Source organism: Mirounga angustirostris, unplaced genomic scaffold (genome assembly GCF_029215605.1).
Source record: "Mirounga angustirostris isolate CCGP_5_RB_7025 unplaced genomic scaffold, mMirAng1.0.hap1 SCAF_17, whole genome shotgun sequence".
In the NCBI taxonomy this organism is placed as follows: domain Eukaryota; kingdom Metazoa; phylum Chordata; class Mammalia; order Carnivora; family Phocidae; genus Mirounga; species Mirounga angustirostris.
In genome coordinates this window covers 27,635,448-27,652,849 of record NW_026991725.1, presented here as the reverse complement: position 1 = coordinate 27,652,849, position 17,402 = coordinate 27,635,448, and the positions used below count along the sequence as shown (strand labels likewise).

General features: G+C 57.9%; 2 protein-coding genes across 6 annotated transcripts; one reads left to right on the top strand and one right to left on the bottom strand.

Moving 5' to 3' along the window:
• Positions 1 to 3,342: 3,342 nt before the first annotated feature.
• Positions 3,343 to 10,731, bottom strand: RND2 (Rho family GTPase 2). Of its 3 annotated transcripts, none has more exons than XM_045888845.3 (5): positions 10,593 to 10,731; positions 8,443 to 8,530; positions 7,536 to 7,645; positions 6,643 to 6,777; positions 3,344 to 6,422 (listed from the first exon to the last, which is right to left on the bottom strand). In XM_045888845.3, exons 1-5 carry the CDS (start codon positions 10,629 to 10,631, stop codon positions 6,168 to 6,170), a joined length of 627 nt encoding a protein of 208 aa, XP_045744801.1. In that variant the 5' UTR covers positions 10,632 to 10,731; the 3' UTR covers positions 3,344 to 6,167. The 3 variants fall into 3 exon arrangements, with proteins under 3 accessions (XP_064438936.1, XP_045744801.1, XP_045744800.1); XM_045888844.3 differs by lacking the exon at positions 10,593 to 10,731 and adding an exon at positions 9,015 to 10,557; XM_064582866.1 differs by lacking the exons at positions 6,643 to 6,777; positions 10,593 to 10,731 and adding an exon at positions 9,015 to 10,566 and having other exon boundaries at positions 3,343 to 6,422.
• On the top strand, positions 10,630 to 17,331 carry VAT1 (vesicle amine transport 1). Of its 3 annotated transcripts, XM_064582860.1 has the most exons (7): positions 10,630 to 11,040; positions 13,812 to 14,019; positions 14,249 to 14,335; positions 14,430 to 14,600; positions 14,711 to 14,800; positions 15,345 to 15,586; positions 15,744 to 17,331. In XM_064582860.1, the coding sequence occupies exons 1-7, from the start codon at positions 10,630 to 10,632 to the stop codon at positions 15,825 to 15,827; spliced, it is 1,293 nt and encodes a 430-aa protein (XP_064438930.1). In that variant the 3' UTR covers positions 15,828 to 17,331. The 3 variants fall into 3 exon arrangements, with proteins under 3 accessions (XP_064438930.1, XP_045744796.1, XP_064438931.1); XM_045888840.1 differs by lacking the exon at positions 14,249 to 14,335; XM_064582861.1 differs by lacking the exons at positions 14,249 to 14,335; positions 14,430 to 14,600.
• Positions 17,332 to 17,402: the final 71 nt, after the last annotated feature.

Sequence of the window (17,402 nt, the reverse complement as noted above, 5' to 3'; positions counted from 1 at the left end):
GTCATGGGAACGAAGATTTGTGCCAGAGCCTCCTCTGGTTTCTAACCAAATGCCAGAGAAATTAAGAAGAAAAAGAATGTTTTTTTTTTTTTTTAATTCAAGAGGCCATTTCCTAAAGATAGGGTTCCAGGGCAGTGCTAGGGGAAAGCAGTGATGATCTTTCCTGTCTTCTTCTCTGGCTCCATCCTAAAGCACAGGGCTTGTCCCCCTTCAATCCCAGGCCTGCTCTGGGCTTTGCTCAGCCTTTAGCCCAACACCAGCCTCCATTACTTCTGGACTCTGCTGAGGCCTCAGCGGCTTCCCCGTGCCCCTGGAGGCGGGGGTGCAGAGAGGGGCAGAGGGGTACGACACCCGAGCCCAGAGAGGTGGCGGCCGCGCAACTTGGTGACTGACTGCGCTCAATGCCATGGAATTGTACACCTCGAAATGGTTAATTGTATGCTATATGCATTTCACCCCAGTTAAAAACAAAAACTGAGCTGCCCTGGTTGCCCTCTGGGGTGCGGAGAGAAGCTGGGCCGCCGTGAGGGCTGAGGCTCTTTGCGGGGAGCGGCAGTGAGCGACCACGGGAAGGCCGGTCGGTCTGCCCACCACCCCCGTTCTCCAGGACCAGATGGGAACTGGGGGCTAGGGAGAAAGGCCCAACGGGGGCAGCGCCGGGGTCTGGGCAGAAGAGAGGCCCTCGGGGAGAGCCCGGAGGCTGCAGCCGCCGCTCATTTGCATCATAAGTGATTGGCTTTCCCTGCTCGTCCCTCATTAGGACACAATGGACAGTTGTGTGCGGTGCGGCAGATCCATTTACCGAGGGAGAGAGGAGGCGAGCAAGAGTGACTGCTGGGCCCTAGAGAGGGGGTAGGTGTGGGGGCAGCCGCCTCCCCTCCCCTGCTGCCTGGGGCCTCTGGGACTCTCACGCTCTCACACGCAGAGCAGGGACTTTAGAGACTAAGCAAGTCCCTCATTTTACAGATGGGGAGACTGAGGTGGTAGGAGGGGAGGAGAGTTCCGAGGCCGAGCTCACGGCAGAACTGGGGTTTGGAAATCTAGCCTCTCATTAAGGGACTCACTCCACTTGCCTGCAGTACCTTCGCCATCCCCACCTGGTGGTTCAGGATCGCCCTGGTCTCTTTCCTTCTCTTCCAGGCCTGGGCTTCCATCAGTTCCCTCTCCCTTGTCCATTCCGTCTCTCTATTCCTGCCCCTCTCCGTCTTGTCTCTTTCCCTCCCGATTTCCAGGCAGCTGGGGTAATTACTAAACTTCTAATTAACCCCTGCCCTGACACGGGTGGGGTTGGCAGGAGAGACAGTGATTTTGTTTTTTGTTTTTTTTTTAAAGACAAGCTCCTTTGTGAGAGAGGGAGAGAGCATGGGAGGGGAGATGGTCAGAGGGTGAAGCAGACCCCCCACTGAGCAGGGAGCCCGATGTGGGACTCGATCCCGGGACTCCAGGATCATGACTTGAGCCAAAGGCGGTCGCTTAACCAACTGAGCCACCCAGGCGCCCGAGAGGCAGTGATTTTGAAACTGTCTTGGTGTGTTTTGGGGATCAGTGGGGGGAGAACTGCTATGTGTTGGGCCTATTATAAACCAGGAACTAGGACAGACATTTGACAGTTTATCTCATTTCATCTTTTCAGTCTTGCCAGGTAGGTATTCTTGGAACTGAGAGAGTAGGAGAGGTTCAGAGAGGTTGGGAAACACGCTGGAGAACACCCAGCAGGCAAATGATAGCTAACTCAAGAGTCCCTGCTCCTCCACCCCACACCCTGGCATAGGGGCTAAAGCGGGGTATGGGGCCCACTGATTCTGGGCTCCTGGGTGGCACAACCTCGCTGAAGGAGGGCCCTTGCTTTGTTGCCCCCCCAGGCTGCACCTGCCTTTCCCCACAACCCTACCTTCTGGCTCCCACCTTCTTCTGGGCCCCTTTTGCCTGGTGGTGAAGTCTCACAAATGCAAGCTTAGGCCCCCGGGGGATCCGGGGAGACCATGATCAAGAGGGAGAAACTGACAAGCCGAGCCCCAGACCCTCGAGGTCTCCCTCCTCCTGCCACCCCAGCTCCCTGTCTGCCCCTCCCCTTTGTGGGTCTAACTCACCAGCATCTGCTTCTGTCTCATTGTGCTCTGGGGGAGGGGAGAGTCGGGCGGGGGGTGGGGGGTGTGAGTGGGTGTCTGTGTGCATGAACATAAGGCCTCCGGGTTCATTCTGACACTGAATGAAAAACTCACCAATTATTCGTCCAATCTCATTAATATGCAGACAGACATCTGTTATTTAGGAATCAACAGCAAAGGCATTTTCGTGGGGGGAGGGGCGCTCCCGCACAGGCCCCTTGTTCCTTCTGCTTTTGGGGTGGGCAGCTGCTGGGGAGCCTCCCCTCTCTCTGACCCTCACTCCCACCCACGAGGAGAGGGCGTCGGGGATTTACTAGAGAAGGAGACAGACTCGGCTGGAAGGAGGAAGGAGGAAGGTGGGAGAGGGCTGCACTGTGTAGAAGGAACTCTTCTGTTGGCAGAGAGCAAAAGGAGGGGGGGACACCACAGAAGAGCCAAACCCCTTTCTTGGGGAAGCCAGTGTGGAGGCAGAGACCGCTGTATCAGGATTGCCTGCTAGGGTCCTGGTGACCACTGGGAACCTCAGGGACATGACCCCTTCCCCCCACCTCCCTCAGCCTGCAGGACCAGTCTGAGCCTATCTGGGGTGAGGTCACCATGGCAACGTGGGGTTCTCACCCAGACAATGCAGAAAAGTTTATGGGGGAGTTCAGAAAATCGGGGACCAAAGGACTTCGGCCCGCCTTTGGAGGACTCATTAACGCTCTCTCTAGCCCTCAGGATAGATGAGGGAGCAACACACAGAGACCTCCCCCTTCCTGTCTTTCCTGAGCACAAGTAGGCCCCTCCAAGAGGCCTCCCCTGATTCCCTTGGGCAGGCTCAGACGCGGTCAGGCCTGGATGTGAAAGTGGCCGGGAATAAAGGCTGACCCCAGCTCAGCCACCTATGACGGGTCAAACAGCTCTTCTGTGGCCTTTCTCCTCTCCGACTCTTCCTCAACAACACAGTCAAGTAGACGTGATCAGCTCTTTTCCAGGTGTGAAGCCTGAGGTTCAGACAGGTGCGGAACCTCACCAAAGGCTCCCCAGGGAGGAAGGGGCAGAGCTGAAACCGAGGCCCTCTGCTTCCAAATCTCCAGCTCTTTTTCATGACTGTCCCTTGAGGGAAGGCTGGAGTCCCAAGGGGATGACCCCCGGTCAGCTGAAGCATTTCAGGGGTGAGACCATGTCCCGCCCCTACCCGCACCCCTTCCTTCTCCCTCCTCCCTCCAGGGCAGGCCGATTGCGGGGTTAAGAAACACTGGCAGCATCACAGCGTGATTAGTTGTTTATTTCATTAAATGATTAACGAGGCTACATTGTTTCCCAAACGGGTGTCTAATTTGTGGGGGAAACAGCTGCGGAGGAGGAAGCTGGGTCTGACTGGGTCTGACTCTGGCATCTGGGGTGGGGGTAGGGGGTAGAGTCCTCTCCCTCCAGCCTGCAGGGGCCTTTGAGGATCTAGAAACAGCCCCATTCCCTCCTCCCACCCATTGAGCTCCTCAGCCCAGCAGCACAGGCCCCTCCCCAGGAAGTCAAAAGTCTGGCAACCCAGACCTGCACAGGAGACCACAACCTGTTCCCGGTGGTATTGGAAATGTATTAAACTTTGGGAGTTTCCCCCGCTGATTTACTTTCCTAATTTTGTTTGCTTTAGGCGGATATTGAAATGCATCTGCATTCCCTGAGCGAGGCAGGAGAGAGCAGTTGGGAGAAGAGAGGGGCCCAGACACTCTGCACTTCAGTGGCTATATAGGCTTGAGTAGGTTTTGTATCAAAGTCCAAAGTGGGGGAAAAAAAGCCATGGCCCCAAATCCCAGGTTGATGGTGTGGCAGGTCCCTTTGGGGGAGGGGTCAGTCCTCAGAGCCCCCTAGCTGGGCCCCAGCCCTCTCCAGCAGCTTCCATCCAGGACTCGGGACCCTGGAGGAGGGTCTTGGAGTCAGCTCCTAACCTCAGCTTGGGTGCCCAAGACCCTTGAAGCTGTTCCAGAATCCTTGAGATTAGCTGAGATGGACCGGGACAGGGTCCTGTAGGAGAGGGAGGGAAAGGGCTGTCTGATGAGCCAGCAGTAGATGGGATTTCCTTTCCTCTCAAGACTGGGCCCTGGCATAGGGAAGGAGAAGCTGTTTTAAAGGACACGTCTCAGAGCCAAATCCCCCTAGTCCCCAACACCTCATCCAGATACCCATCTATCCAAAAAACCAAATCTGGTCACTTCCTCTCTGCTTGAAATCCCTGGTGCCTTCTCACATCCTCAGAATGAAGACCTGGTTCCTTTGTGGGCCCTGCGGTGGCCTTGATGTACCTTCCAGGCCTTGTCTTCTGCCCCCCTTGTCAGGGCAGCCCCAACCGTGCCACACTCTTTCTCATCGCCACGTGTTTGCACATGCTATACCCTCTGCTCAGAGCGCCTTTCCTACCCCTTCCACGCCTGCCAAACAAACTCTCCTGCAGCCCTCAGGACCTGGCTCAGAGGATTGGGTGCCTGAGGCTGTAAGGAGCTCCCACAGGCAAGGCACTGTCACACCTGGGGTACCTCTCTTCCCCGTTGGGCTGGCCTCCAGAGCACAGAGACTGGTCCTTTCACAATCCCAAGCCGGTGCCTAGCACACAGTTGGTGCTCAGTGCATATCCGCTGAATGAACGAGGGAGGGATGGGCTGCGAATTCGGGGGGAACCCAGCAGATGGGAGGGTGAGGTTTGTGTTCTATCCCAGAGTGTGTGTCTGGAAGAACTGGCTGGGGCTGGGGGAGGGGACCGCCAGGGATGGTTCCTGGGGGAGAATGTCACCGAAAAGAGGCCAGTGGGAACAGAGCCAGGGAGGGAATGCAGGACAATGTGAAACCAGACTCCCAAGAAAACAGACCAGCACTGTCTTTCGTGACAACAGGATCTCCGCCAGCCCCTCCACCAGCTTTCCTCCTCTCTGGGGTTGGCGTTGGGGGTGGGGGAGGGTGGGCAGTGACCTTAACTCACAGCTGATGTCCCCTCCAAAATCATCCAGGAGCTCAAGACGGAAAGGAGGTGAGAGCCTCTGCCCCCACCTCCAAGGAAACCCCAGGATCAAACTACTGCCCCTTGGGTAACTTCACTGCACATAAGAATCAGCTTCTGTGACATGGAGGTTTTTGAAACTTTCCCTACCCTCACAACTCCTAGAGCACCAACAGATTCCAAGCTGGGGGTGGAGGTGGTGTACAAGGGGCCTGGACCACTTCAGCAGGACCCCTCCCACTCGAGCAGGGGGCCCCAGCTGGGCTGAGGAATGAATTGCACATCAGTCCACTTTAAAACCCCCAAATGGCCTTAGGATTGTCTGGCTCATTAACTGAGATGAATACTCCCCTGATCCCTCACTCCCCCACCTCTGGCTCCTAAAAGGACACTGCTAATCCGACCCATGGCTTTTTTTCCTCTGTGGGCACAGACAAGAAAGTTCTTCCTGAAGTCTAACTTCCCCCCTCCTGCTGCTAGAAATTGGTAGATTGGGTTTTTAGAAAGCAACAAAACTAAAGCCACAGCCGTTTTCCATGGACATGGGCTTTATTTGGGGACAGCTGGGGGAAGGGATTGAGGGAGCTAGGACTGTGGGTAGATGGGGGAGGGACTTCTCAACTTGCTTTTTAATTTAGTGCGTGTTGCCTGGAGGTTAGGATGAGTGAGAACAGCTGTGGAAGGGAAAGGAGAGGAAAAGGGAAGGCCACAGAATGGACACTTTCCTTAGGGAAGGAAGCCAGGGCCAGGATATGGATACCGGGGGTGGGGAGGGAAGGCACCCTTCATAGACTAAGACTCAACCAAAGTCACTGCTCCATGCTTGCTTCCCCAACCCCCTCCCCAGCCCAGCTCCCAGCCCAGATGCCTGTCCTGCTGGCTTCCTCCACTTGCTGTGGGGAGGAGGGGGATGAGGACGTGGGGAATGGTGGCACCCTTCTGCCTTCAGCTCTCCTGCCCAGGAGAAGCGCTCCCTCAGCCTGCCCTGAGGTCCCTACCAGAGTCAGGCGGTCCGGAAGTCAGGTGCAGCAGGGAACAGCTGTGCCCTCACTGCCCCTCCTTACACTCTGCCCCACGCCGGCCCCTCACATGAGGTTGCAGCTCTTGGCTCGATCCTTGTGTATCTCGCTCTCGGTCCCAGTCCCCCGGTCCGGCCGGCCTGCCAGCTGAGCAGATCTCTGCAGTCCACGGCGTGAGTCAGTACGACGCAGCTGCCTATGGCCACGGCCAAGGGAGGCCACTGTGGCCACATGGAAGACATCCCTGACGCTGCGCTCAGAGGACCGGGAGGAGCACTCCACGTAGGACACAGCCCCTACCTGCTTGGCCAGCACAGTGCCCTGGAAGGATGGAGTGTATGGAGGAAGTTATGGGGCTTAGCCTGCAGCTCAGCGAGGGGCAGGGAGTCTGAGGGCGTCGGGGTGGGGGTGTGGCCAAGGGATGGGGTCAGAGGTCAGAGGTCAGGGCAAGGGACAAGTAGGGTGGTTTTCAAATCAGAGATAGAGAGGGGCAGAGGTGAGAGGTCTAGGCTGGGACCAGGTCAGAGGTCAAGAGTCCCACCTGCTCATGTGTAACAGGGATAAGCCTCTGCTTGGACAGCTCCCTCAGTGTGGCCAGGTCGGTGCGCATGTCCAGTTTACAGCCAACCAGCACAACCTTGGCATTGGGGCAAAACTCCTGAGTCTCCCCTTGCCACTATTTGGGGGAAGAAAACAGTTATGGAGGGGTAGGAGGAGGCACACGGTGAACCCTTGCTCCATGCCAGGAGAACACCCTTCCTCACATCATGCAGAAACCATGCACCCCTCTGGACTCTCCCATGCGAGCAAGAAGGTAGGAATGGTGGGCTTGGCCTGGAAGCAGGATGGGGTGTAGGAGATGGGGAGGGAGGAAAGGGCTGGAGTGGGGCTGTGGGGTCAGGGGCCCTGCTTCTACCTCAGTCGCCATAAAGGGTCTACCGGCCTGAAACCTTCCCATTCCCACCCCCTTTCCCAAATTAGTTCCTGAGAACAGACGGATCTGCCCTCCCTCCCCCATCTGGGAACTAGGGCTGCTTTAGCTGACTTCTGTCCATTCAACGTGGGCTTTTTCTCATGGAAATAGAGGCCTGGAGAGGAGACCACAGGGCTCTCCCGAGCTCCTGGAGCAGCATTCCCATCCCCTCCATCTGGGGCTCCCACACCCAAGGAGATGCGGAAGATGGATAAGGAATCCCTTGAGTACTTCTCCCTGCCCTCCTCTATCTCCCCCAGATGCTGAATCCAGCTCTGAGGACAGACTTTCAGGAAGCAGGGGGTGGGGGGGTGAGAGGGATGGGGAAGGACGAGAGCTTCACACACTCTCCAGCTGATGACCATGCCCCAGACATCACTCCCTCCTCCTGACCCATGTTGTGTCAGGACCATGGTTTCTGTCCCCCTCAGTCTAGCCAGGCTGCTTCCCCAGGCTCCCACCTTTTTGAGGACACTGTCCAGTGTTTCTGGTCGGCTAATGTCGAAGCAGATGAGCACAGCATCTGAATCAGGATAGGCCAGAGGCCGGACGTTATCATAATAAGAGGAACCTGAGAGAAGACAGGGAGGGAGGGGACAGATGAGGGTCCTGAGTGGGTGGGAGGCCTGGAAGGGAATGGGAGACCTTACCAATCCTGGCCAAGGGACGCTAGGAACAGAGAATGGAAAAGAGCAATTATTAATATCCCTCAAGGAGTCTGGGTTTCTCTAAGGAGGGGAGCAGGGAGAGGGAAGGTTAGATGGCAGAAAACAGCTCTCCACTTCCCTAGGGGTTTCTCTAAAAGTAATCATTCTTAATCTTTTCTGAGTCTTTGAGAAGCTCATGAAATCTCTGGACATTCTCAAAATTTTGCATATGCTTTCTGGGCTTTGACAGACATCTTCTAAAGCCCTCCAGGGGAGCTGAGTAAAATAAAAACCCTCCTCCCTCTTTTGGAGGAGGAGGAGGGGCAGGGGCAGAGCTCTCCCACCCATTGGGACATCTCAGATTTCTACACTTCAGTCTACAGAAGCAGTTCCCCACCCCTCAAAGAAATTCTAAATGTCTTTTCTAAACCCAGCCCTATCTCCTAAGAAACATGTTCCAAAATAAATCCATTCTTCCCAACTTTCCCAGGTAGGCAGAATCCAGCTGAGAGGACTGGATACTGGGCTTTCTCTCTCAGGACAAGATTTCTGTGTCTCTGCAAGCTCTGCCTCAGTTTCCCCGGCTTTAAGCAGAGAATTGATTTTCCTTCCTCCTAAAATTGGATGGATGGGCTGGGCTTACCTGGAGCCTAAGAGTCTAGCCAAGGGAGGGGCAAGGTGGGGGCCTAGGAAGTCAGGGTGACCCCAGGGACTTGGCTACCTGAAGTGTCCCACATGTTGAGCTCAATGCGGCGCTTGTCGATCTCAAAGCTCGCGGTGTAGTTCTCAAACACGGTGGGGACATAACTCTGCAGAGAGGGATGGGTCAAGATGAGATCCTCCAGTCTTCATCCCAGACAAATGCCTTCCTCACTCCCACACACGGTCCAGCCCAGCCCCTGGACACAAGTTGGTCCGGTGTTGGGCAAAGGGGAGATCCCAGGAGCGGCTGCCTCAGCGGAATATCTGCTAGGTTCCCAGACCCCCTCCCGGTCCCTTCAGCCCCTAGTTCTTCCCTTCTCCAATGCCCAGGACCCCCGACATTCCCCTAGCGTCCCCTCCTGGATCCTCTGGCTATCCCAAATCCCATTCATCTCACCCTGCTCCCCAATTCCTCCCACCCCAATCCTCTGCAGTCCCCCAGAGCCCCCAACGTCTCCCTCGGTCCCTGGTTTTCCGAGCCCTTCTCTCTCGACCCTGGTTACCCCGGCACCCATTTCGGTCCGTCCCTAGGGCCCTAATCACCCATCCCCGCGGCCTCAGCGCCCTCCTCCCAAGACGCGGGTCCCTCACCCCGGGGTAGGCGTCCTTGGCGAACACCTGCAGCAGCGCCGTCTTGCCGCACTCCGCGTCCCCCACCACCACGATCTTGCAGCGGCCGCTCTGCCCCTCCATAGTCCCGGCTACGCGCCGGCCCCCTGCGCAGCCCCCCTCCGGGGCCCCGCTGCCGCCTCCCCCGCCGCTGCAGCTGCAGCCGCTCCGGCCGCCGACACCGGCATCTCGCGGGCCCGCGCCGAGCCCCCGCCCGGGGCCGCGGCCCCCCCCTCAGCCCCGCCCCCAGCCCGACGGCCCCGCCCCCGGCCCCGCCTCCCGCCCGCGCAGCCGGAGGGGCGGGGCCCAGAGGAGCTGGGCGGGGCCCAGGGAATCCGAGGGCCCGGACCAGGATTCCAGCGCATGGGGGTGGCCTGAGGAACCCTTGTAGGTTTGGGGCGGGCCGAGCCGGGCTTATTTGACTGTTTTGACTTCCTTGGAGAGGGGCGCGGGGCAGAGTTTCGGCGAAGTTCTGAGGGGTAGGGTGAAAGCGGCAAACGCGCGAGGCTCAGGCCTTCCGTGTGCCCACGCGTGCACGCCGGTGTGCTAGTGCGGACACGCGCGGGGGCAGCCATCCACTCCCTGAACAGGAGGGGGCGCGAGATGGAAGGAGGAGGGAGTCTTTTTGGTTCGGTCTTACCCCTCCTCTCTCAACGTCCCGGCAGGGAGTCTTGGGGATATGAGGGTATGGACTCCCAACACACCCACCCGGTCAATGGTGACATCATGGCTTTCCGTCCCCATGGCAACGGACGGCCTAGTCTGGGGCTGGGGTGGCTTAACGGCGGGTCTGGACTAGCAGGGAAGTGTGGACTGAGTTTCTCCAGCCAAGCCCAGGGTGGAAAGTTTTGGGGGAGCTGCGTCCTCTGGTGGATACTTCGGGGAGACAGAGATGGGGAGGAAGAGGAAAATTGAATTGCTCACAATGACAGGCTTGATGGAGACATTTAAGGCTTGATCCGGAGTCTAACGATAAATCACACCACTGTTTTGCGTTTGCATGGCATCTTTTACCTTTTAAAAGCTCTTCTTTAAATCGGTTATATTCGATTTAATTTTATCTTTTAGAGCAAGCAATATCACCATTTTACAGAAGGGAAAGTTGAGGCACAGAACTTTAACAGTCAGATGGAAAGTTTTAAAGACTCGGTCTCCCTGCTCCAAGTTGCCACTGCAAGACCACACGAATGAGTCACATATGGGTAGAGTTAGAGCCTGAGGAGCAACTTAGTTGGGTTCCAGTTCTCAGGTCCTGGCTCCACAAATCTGATGTAAGCTCAGGTTTTGGGATCGTCCTTCAGATTGTCTTTTTACATATTAACTTGCATAAGGCTTATTATGAATAAATAAGCAAATTAAGTCGCAGTCGGCATGACCTTAAGAATGCCCTCGCGCGGGTGTCTCTCCAGACGTTCCTGGTCTCCCACCTTTCGCGCTCCTGCCAACACCCGCGCGGTGGCCCTGGCCCTTTAAGTCGACCCGCGAGGCCCCGCCCCTCCCGCGCGCAGTCCGCAGCCGCGGCTCCTCCCGACGCGCGCCCCGCCCTCCCCAGCTGTGCACCTTCGGTCCAGCTGCGCGCAGGTCGGGAGTCCCAGACATGTCCGCGGAGAGAGAGGTAGCCGAGGCGGCCACCGTGGTGGCGGCGGCCGAAGCGGGGGCCGGAGAAGACGCCTCTTCTCAGCCCCCGAAAGCCGAGGCCGCTGGCGACGCCCAGCCATCCGCGACTTCCGAGGGGGCCGCCGCCGCGTCGCCGCCGCCGCAGCTGCGGTGCCTGGTGCTCACCGGCTTCGGCGGCTACGACAAGGTGAAGCTGCAGAGCCGGCCGGCTGTGTCCCCGGCCCCCGGTCCCGGCCAGCTGACGCTGCGCGTCCGGGCTTGCGGGCTCAACTTCGCCGACCTTATGGCCCGGCAGGGGCTGTACGACCGGCTGCCGCCGCTGCCCCTCACTCCGGGCATGGAGGGCGCCGGCGTCGTGATCGCGGTGGGCGAGGGAGTCAACGACCGCAAGGTGAGCGGGACAGGGCAGGACAGGGAGAGGCTGCCCGGGCCACCGAGTAGTGGGGCTCGAGTGGGCGGGGGGCGGGGGTGTGGCAGGGCACTGACCCGGGCAGACGGGCATGGAAGGCGTTGGAAAGGAGCCTGTGTTACGAGGGCCCTGGGGAATTGGGTTAATATTGGAGGGTAGGTAGTGGAGATAGAGTTATCGCCCCCTCCCCAACCATTTCTAATTGTGGCCGCCGCCCAGCAGCGGCGGCGTGGGTGGTGGTTTGGGACCGGGGGGGGGGGGGGACACAATAAGGCACCCAAGCGCATGCGCACAACGACCTTACCAACTACCCCCCCCTCCGCCCCCTGCCAACCCCCCCCCCCGATTAAAACCACACTTGTACCTCTGCCACCAAACAATCCCTGGGTAATTGTGGTCTGTGACCCTGGGTACCGATTAGTGCCTTTTTCCCCGAGGGAGCTTGAGGAGCTCTGTAGTCCGTGTTGGGCGGGGACGCATGACCCTGCCAGAGCCCCAGTCACATGCAGCCCCGTGGTCTGTGGGGGTGTGAGGAGGCCCCTCCCAGAGCAGGGCCGAAGAGACGAGGCACGCCCATCATGGAGGAGAGGGAGCCTGCCACCCGCTCTCCCATCGGCCTTACACTGCCACTCTGATCTTGGGGTTGGTGGGGGCGAGATTGGGTCTCTGGATCTTTTGTCTTAAGCTCTCTGTATCCCGTGACTGCACTGTCTCCTCCTCCAGTGACTCAGCCGGCGGGCCACGACCCCAGGCTGCCCATGGGACCGTTGGGGGGCGGGGGTGGGGGTGGGGGAAACGCCTCTGCTTTCCTCTGGGAGGACCCTCGCCTCAGAAACCCCATTTGGATCGGGGTGGGGGGGTGTGGCACTGGGAGCAGGTTGGCCCAGCTCTGCCGGTCTGTTTCTCCTTTCGTTTATCATTAATCTTGGCAACAAACGCGGACAGCGAAGAGTTCCAAATGAGAAACTTTTTGAGAGACCTGGGGTGAAGCCTTTGCACATCATTTGTTTGAGGATTTCTTTTTAGAATCAGCCCCCTGCAAGAGAGGCCTCCTCAGACTCGGCCTTTCTCTTGCAGGACCTGCTAGTCCCAGATCCCAGAGCTGGAATTCTTGAATTTATTGAGCATGCCAACATCTCCTCCTTAAAGGGCTTCTGCGTCCATCCAGCTCTGGCCCCACCCTTTCCACTGACTTCTGAGTAATCCCACTTTTGAGAAGGTGCTAAGAGGAATTTTGTGTGTGTGTGGTAGGGTGGGGGGAGAATTGTAGTTCATGTTGGAGGCCACCCACCTAACCTCCCTCCCCACACTTTCCGCTTAGTAAATACAGGATATCCTGTCCCGGGCAAGAACCTGATGTAAGAGGCTGGATTCTGTGGGGAGAGCCCTCCTTCCCTCCTGATGTCTGGACTGGGGAGGGGTTCATGGCCCTGCCCTGGGATGGGCTGAGGGGTCGCCTTTAGCCTGGGTAGGTGAGCCTTGTTCTGGGCCAGATTGGTCACAACCCTGGCTGAACACTGCACTTGCCAGCAGTCCTGGGCTATCTCTGAGTCTCCTAGTCCTGAGTCCTAGAGTGGAATGCTTCCATTCCCCAGACCTCATCTCAGACCAGTGCTTGCAAGGAAAGATCCCAGCCTGCCTTCAGTCCTCTTTGTCAGTGGAGTGTGGGGGCTTGAGAACATGAAAAGGGGTGTGTGTGGGAGTCCCATGCCTTCTTTCCGTGGATCCCAAGTCTCTATACAGAATTCCCATAATTCCTGGCAGGGACCACAACAGCCCCGGATTGTCCTGGAATAGCACCCACACTTCTCTCTCCATGGCCTTCAGAGAGTGAGGAGAGGCCTTGCTTTCTCCAGAGATTGCCCCCTTTCCTCTGCCCTCCTCTTGACCCCAGATGCTAAGCTGGAGGGAAAGATTCTGTTTTCCTAGCTCCCTTTCCCTCCTGCAATGAGGCTCTTGTGCAGGTGGCTGGGGCGGGTGGGGGGGTGGGGGGTGGGATGGCTCTTCCTGTTGGATTGCGGCTGTGTGGCTGTCCTTGTCCGTCACTCCAACCCCCTGGCTCTGGGTGAAGGTGTTTTCTGGGCCCCCAGTGCTGGCTCAGAAGCTTCTGGTGAGGTGATTGCACAAGCCCTAGCGGTTCAGAGATCTTTACAGGCATTTTATCATTGTTATTACCTAATACTACGAACTGTTTATTCTGTGCCAGACGTTGAGCTAAAAATTACCAAATGATTTTTTTGCCACTTAATCCTCATAATTGCTCTACTTTACAGACAGGGAACTGGGGCTCAAAAAAGTTAAATGGTTTTTATTTGCCCAAGGTCACACTGTCAGTGAACAGCAGAGCCCATTTTTTCAACTAAAACAGTTTGATGTCTTTAACAATACTTCATGCTGCCCTAACTATAAGCTTCTTGCATTCAGCGATCTTACACAATAGTGAAGCATGAGATCCGTAAAGTTGAGATAAGGACAATATCTACCTCAAAGAGCCGGGAAGGATTAATCGAGCGTTTATATGTAATAAACTTATTATAGCACTTATAATAGGGCCTGGCCTCTGGTAAGCACTCTGTAAGGGTAAGCTGTTATTGTTTTCCATGGTATTATTATTACGATGAGCATGAGGACTGTGGCCGCTTCTCTTGCTACTTCATTGCTAGGAAGAGGGCCTCGTACATAGTAGAAGGTCATAAATTGCCAGTGGGTGGATGAGCGAGGCGCTGAATGATGCTCTTCTCTCATTCCTCAAGGTAGGGGACCGGGTGATGGTGTTGATCCGGTCAGGCATGTGGCAGGAGGAGGTGACTGTGCCCTCAGCCCAGACCTTCCAGATGCCTGAGGCCATGACCTTTGAGGAAGCCGCTGCCTTGCTGGTCAATTACATCACAGCCTACATGGTCCTCTTCGACTTCGGCAATCTGCGGCCCGGCCAGAGCGTCTTGGTACACATGGCCGCAGGTGACAGGCCCCCTCCCTCTATCCCCCCTCCTTACCCCGCCCAGATTTCCTTCGGGCCCCTTCCCTGCAGCCTGTCTGGACGGTCGTCATGACAACACCAGGCTGCCTCGGCCTCTGGCTCCCAGAGGCCTCTGCAGGGTTGTTGCCGTGGTAACATTCAGGCACCAGGTCCAGCCTGGTGTGCTATCCATGGCGACGTCCCCTCACCCGGCACCCCCTCCTTTGCCAGCTGCCCTCCCCCCCCACTTCCCAGTCATGGATACTGGACCTGGTTGTGAGGAGAGAAAGCCTCAGAATGCACCCAGGCCCGAGGAAGGTGACGAGCAGAGTCCTTGAGGGGCAGGACTGGAGAGCGGTGGCGGTGGCGGGGTGGCTCGGCGTCCCCGCCTCACGGGAGTGTCTTGCTGCAGGGGGCGTGGGTATGGCCGCCCTGCAGCTGTGCCGCACGGTAGAGAACGTGACGGTGTTCGGGACGGCCTCGGCCAGCAAGCACGAGGTGCTGAAGGAGCACGGGGTCACACACCCCATCGACTATCACACGACTGACTACGTGGAGGAGATCAAGAAGATCTCCCCCAAAGGTGGGGTCGGGCTGTGGGCGGGGGCAGGATGGCCCAGGACAGGGAGGGGCACTCCAGGTCTGTGGCTCCTCATGCTGTTCCTGGCTGCCCCCTGCCTTACTCTGTGACAGGAGTGGACATCGTCATGGACCCTCTGGGTGGGTCAGATACGGCCAAGGGCTACAACGTGCTCAAACCCATGGGCAAAGTGGTCACCTATGGTGAGTTCGCGGGCTGGGGGTGGAGAGGGCTGTGGGTCTGACGGGCAGGATGCAGAGGCCCAGGGACTCCGCTGCCCGAGCGAGCATCAGGGTTATAGGGTTAGGCCGGGCCGGGGAACGCGTTCAGATGGCTGCCTCCGGGGTGTGGCTGATGGCATTCTCATTCCCTGCTTTTCCTGCGAGTCACACACAGTGAATTCTGTGTCCTTTCTGTGCTCCTGTTTGGGGCTTATTCCCGAGGCGAAGTCCCATCAGTCTGCCTTCCTTTGTCCTATCCTCCTGGGCTTCTTGGGCAAGCTGCATTTTCATCTGAAAAACTGTTTCACACACACACACACAAATGGACAAGTAAATAAAGATGAGGGCAATTCTGAGTCGGCCAGAGTCCGCTTGGGCCTGGCAGCCAGCAGCCGGGGGATCATCCTGTCGCTCCCTGCGCCGCTGTGGGTGATTGTGAGAGGCCCACAGGGGGCAGATGAGCGTGGACTGGGACAGGGACGCGCCCGGCACCTGGATTCACAGGCCGCATCTCCCCGTGCCGCAGGAATGGCCAACCTGCTGACGGGCCCCAAGCGGAACCTGGTGGCCCTGGCGCGCACATGGTGGAACCAGTTCAGCGTGAGCGCTCTGCAGCTGCTGCCAGCCAACCGCGCCGTGTGTGGCTTCCACCTGGGCTACCTGGAGGGTGAGGTGGAGCTCATCAGGGGCGTGGTGGCCCACCTCCTGGCCCTGTACAGCCAGGGCCGCATCAAACCCCACATCGACTCCGTGTGGCCCTTTGAGAAGGTGAGTGGGACGGCTGCGGGGAGGGCTGGGCCGGGACCCCTGCAGGCCGGGGCTCGCAGGGCTGGGGTTCCTGGGAAGAGGAGGGCTGGCTCCTCTCTGCTGGCTCTCTGGAGGGGACCGGACGGCCCTGGGAGCCGAGTCTCATCTTCCTCTCCAGGTGGCGGATGCCATGAGGCAGATGCAGGAGAAGAAGAATGTGGGCAAAGTCCTCCTGGTGCCTGGACCAGAGAAGGAGAACTAGGGCGGGGGCTGGCGGACCCTCAGGGCCCGGGAAGAGAGTTGCTGGGGGGCCCCGCATTGTGCTGGTCACCAGACTCTCTCACATTTCACCCTCTATCATCACGCTCTGCCCTCTCTCCCCCGAAGGTCTCCGTCCTGATGACCTCTCCCCTGCCCTGGTCTGTCTCCTTAGGCAGGGCTGCCCCCTCCCCCCCTTCCTGCCCTCGGAAGAGGTTGGGAAGTGACCACTTGGATGTCTGGGCTCTGACAAGGGGACAGGGAGGGCCAGAGGGAGGCCGGCTGCTTCCTGCCCCCACCCTTTCCCTGGGCCTGCCCTGCTGCTTTTGTGCCAAGGTTAGCCGATCCCTTTCCGTCCAGTTCTGTGTGCTTCCCCCTCGGCCTCATCTCCCCCTCCTGCCCCTGCCCCACCCCCACCCCACCCCCAAAGAATTGAAACGTCAGCTCAGGATATGGGGCCAATCTTCGTGAATCCAGCATGTCCCTGTCTCGCCCTCGTGTCCCTTCAACCCAGGCCGACCAGTGCCCACCTCTGAACTCTGTCGCCTCATTGCATGGCCTTGTCCTCTTTTTCCCATCTCCTTAAGCACAGTTGGGCTTCTTCCACCTCCAGGTTTTCTGCCCCTCGTAACCAAGGTTGCCTCTTACAACAAGGGTGGGAATCAGACCTGCTCCCCTAGGTCACAACTGTGGGAGGGACACAGAGCACCCCCCCACCGGTGGCTCCCCACCCTTCACTGAGTTCTCTGGAGTTGTTCTCAGTGCCTTAGCAACGGAAAACCTGTGCGTGTGTGCGTGGGGGGGGAAGTCCCTGTCTCACACCTCCTTCTCCACCCCTGTACTCCCCAGTGCCTTCCTCGTTCTGCTGGAGCTGGGGTTTTCCTGCCTCCCAGTCCCGCAACACTGCCAAAAATCTGTGTGTGTGCCCGCGGGTGGGAGGGGGGCAGCCCCGAGCCTCCTGGGGTCTGTGGCACGTCCTCTCTGGGGCTGTCATTTCTCTATGGGAGGTGGAGGAGAAGAAGGCGGGAAGCTTTCTCAGCCTCGCAGATAAGTGTGGTATTTACCAGCCAGGGCTCTCAGAGGCAATGCCAACTGTTTCTTGTTCTGGGACCAAAGTGAAAATCAAAGCACATTTCCCGCGTCGTCAAGGGAGGCCCACAGCCTTCTCAGAGCAGGGGGGGGCAGCTTTTCCAAATTCAGCCACAAACTTTGTTTACACGGGTGGGGAGATGGAACAGGAGAATGGGGAGGGGGTGGTTTAGGACCTGGGCCGCTGGAACCAAAGTGGGGACTTCCTGGCATAGGGGTGTAACTCCCCCTGCTCTCCAATGCGGAGTTAGGTAGGGTTATTGCCCAGCCACTGCCGGTGGGAGGTGGGGGGAGGCGCTCAGCCTCTTCATTGTCTAAACGAGGACGAAACGTGTGAAGTGCGATTTCTGCTTTCGTGTACCCCACCCTGTTTTACCGAAGCTGCCTTTGTGTTTGTGTCAATAAAAAGCCAAACCCTGGGTCTTGGATGTTGCCTCTTGAGAGTTGGAGGGGAAGGTGGGCTCCCGGAAGGCCAGTGCTGAGAGTGGAA

Excerpts from the sequence above, each read along its gene's own strand:
- RND2 (XM_045888844.3), bottom strand. The coding sequence starts at position 9,116 with ATGGAGGGGCAGAGCGGCCGCTGCAAGATCGTGGTGGTGGGGGACGCG. Across the intron at positions 7,646-8,442 it reads CAACATGTGGGACACTTCAG|GTTCCTCTTATTATGATAAC; the intron begins GTAGCCAAGTCC and ends GTCTTCTCTCAG. Across the intron at positions 6,778-7,535 it reads TGGACAGTGTCCTCAAAAAG|TGGCAAGGGGAGACTCAGGA; the intron begins GTGGGAGCCTGG and ends TCCCCCAAATAG.
- VAT1 (XM_064582860.1), top strand. The coding sequence starts at position 10,630 with ATGTCCGCGGAGAGAGAGGTAGCCGAGGCGGCCACCGTGGTGGCGGCG. Across the intron at positions 11,041-13,811 it reads AGGGAGTCAACGACCGCAAG|GTAGGGGACCGGGTGATGGT; the intron begins GTGAGCGGGACA and ends TCATTCCTCAAG. Across the intron at positions 14,601-14,710 it reads CAAGAAGATCTCCCCCAAAG|GAGTGGACATCGTCATGGAC; the intron begins GTGGGGTCGGGC and ends ACTCTGTGACAG.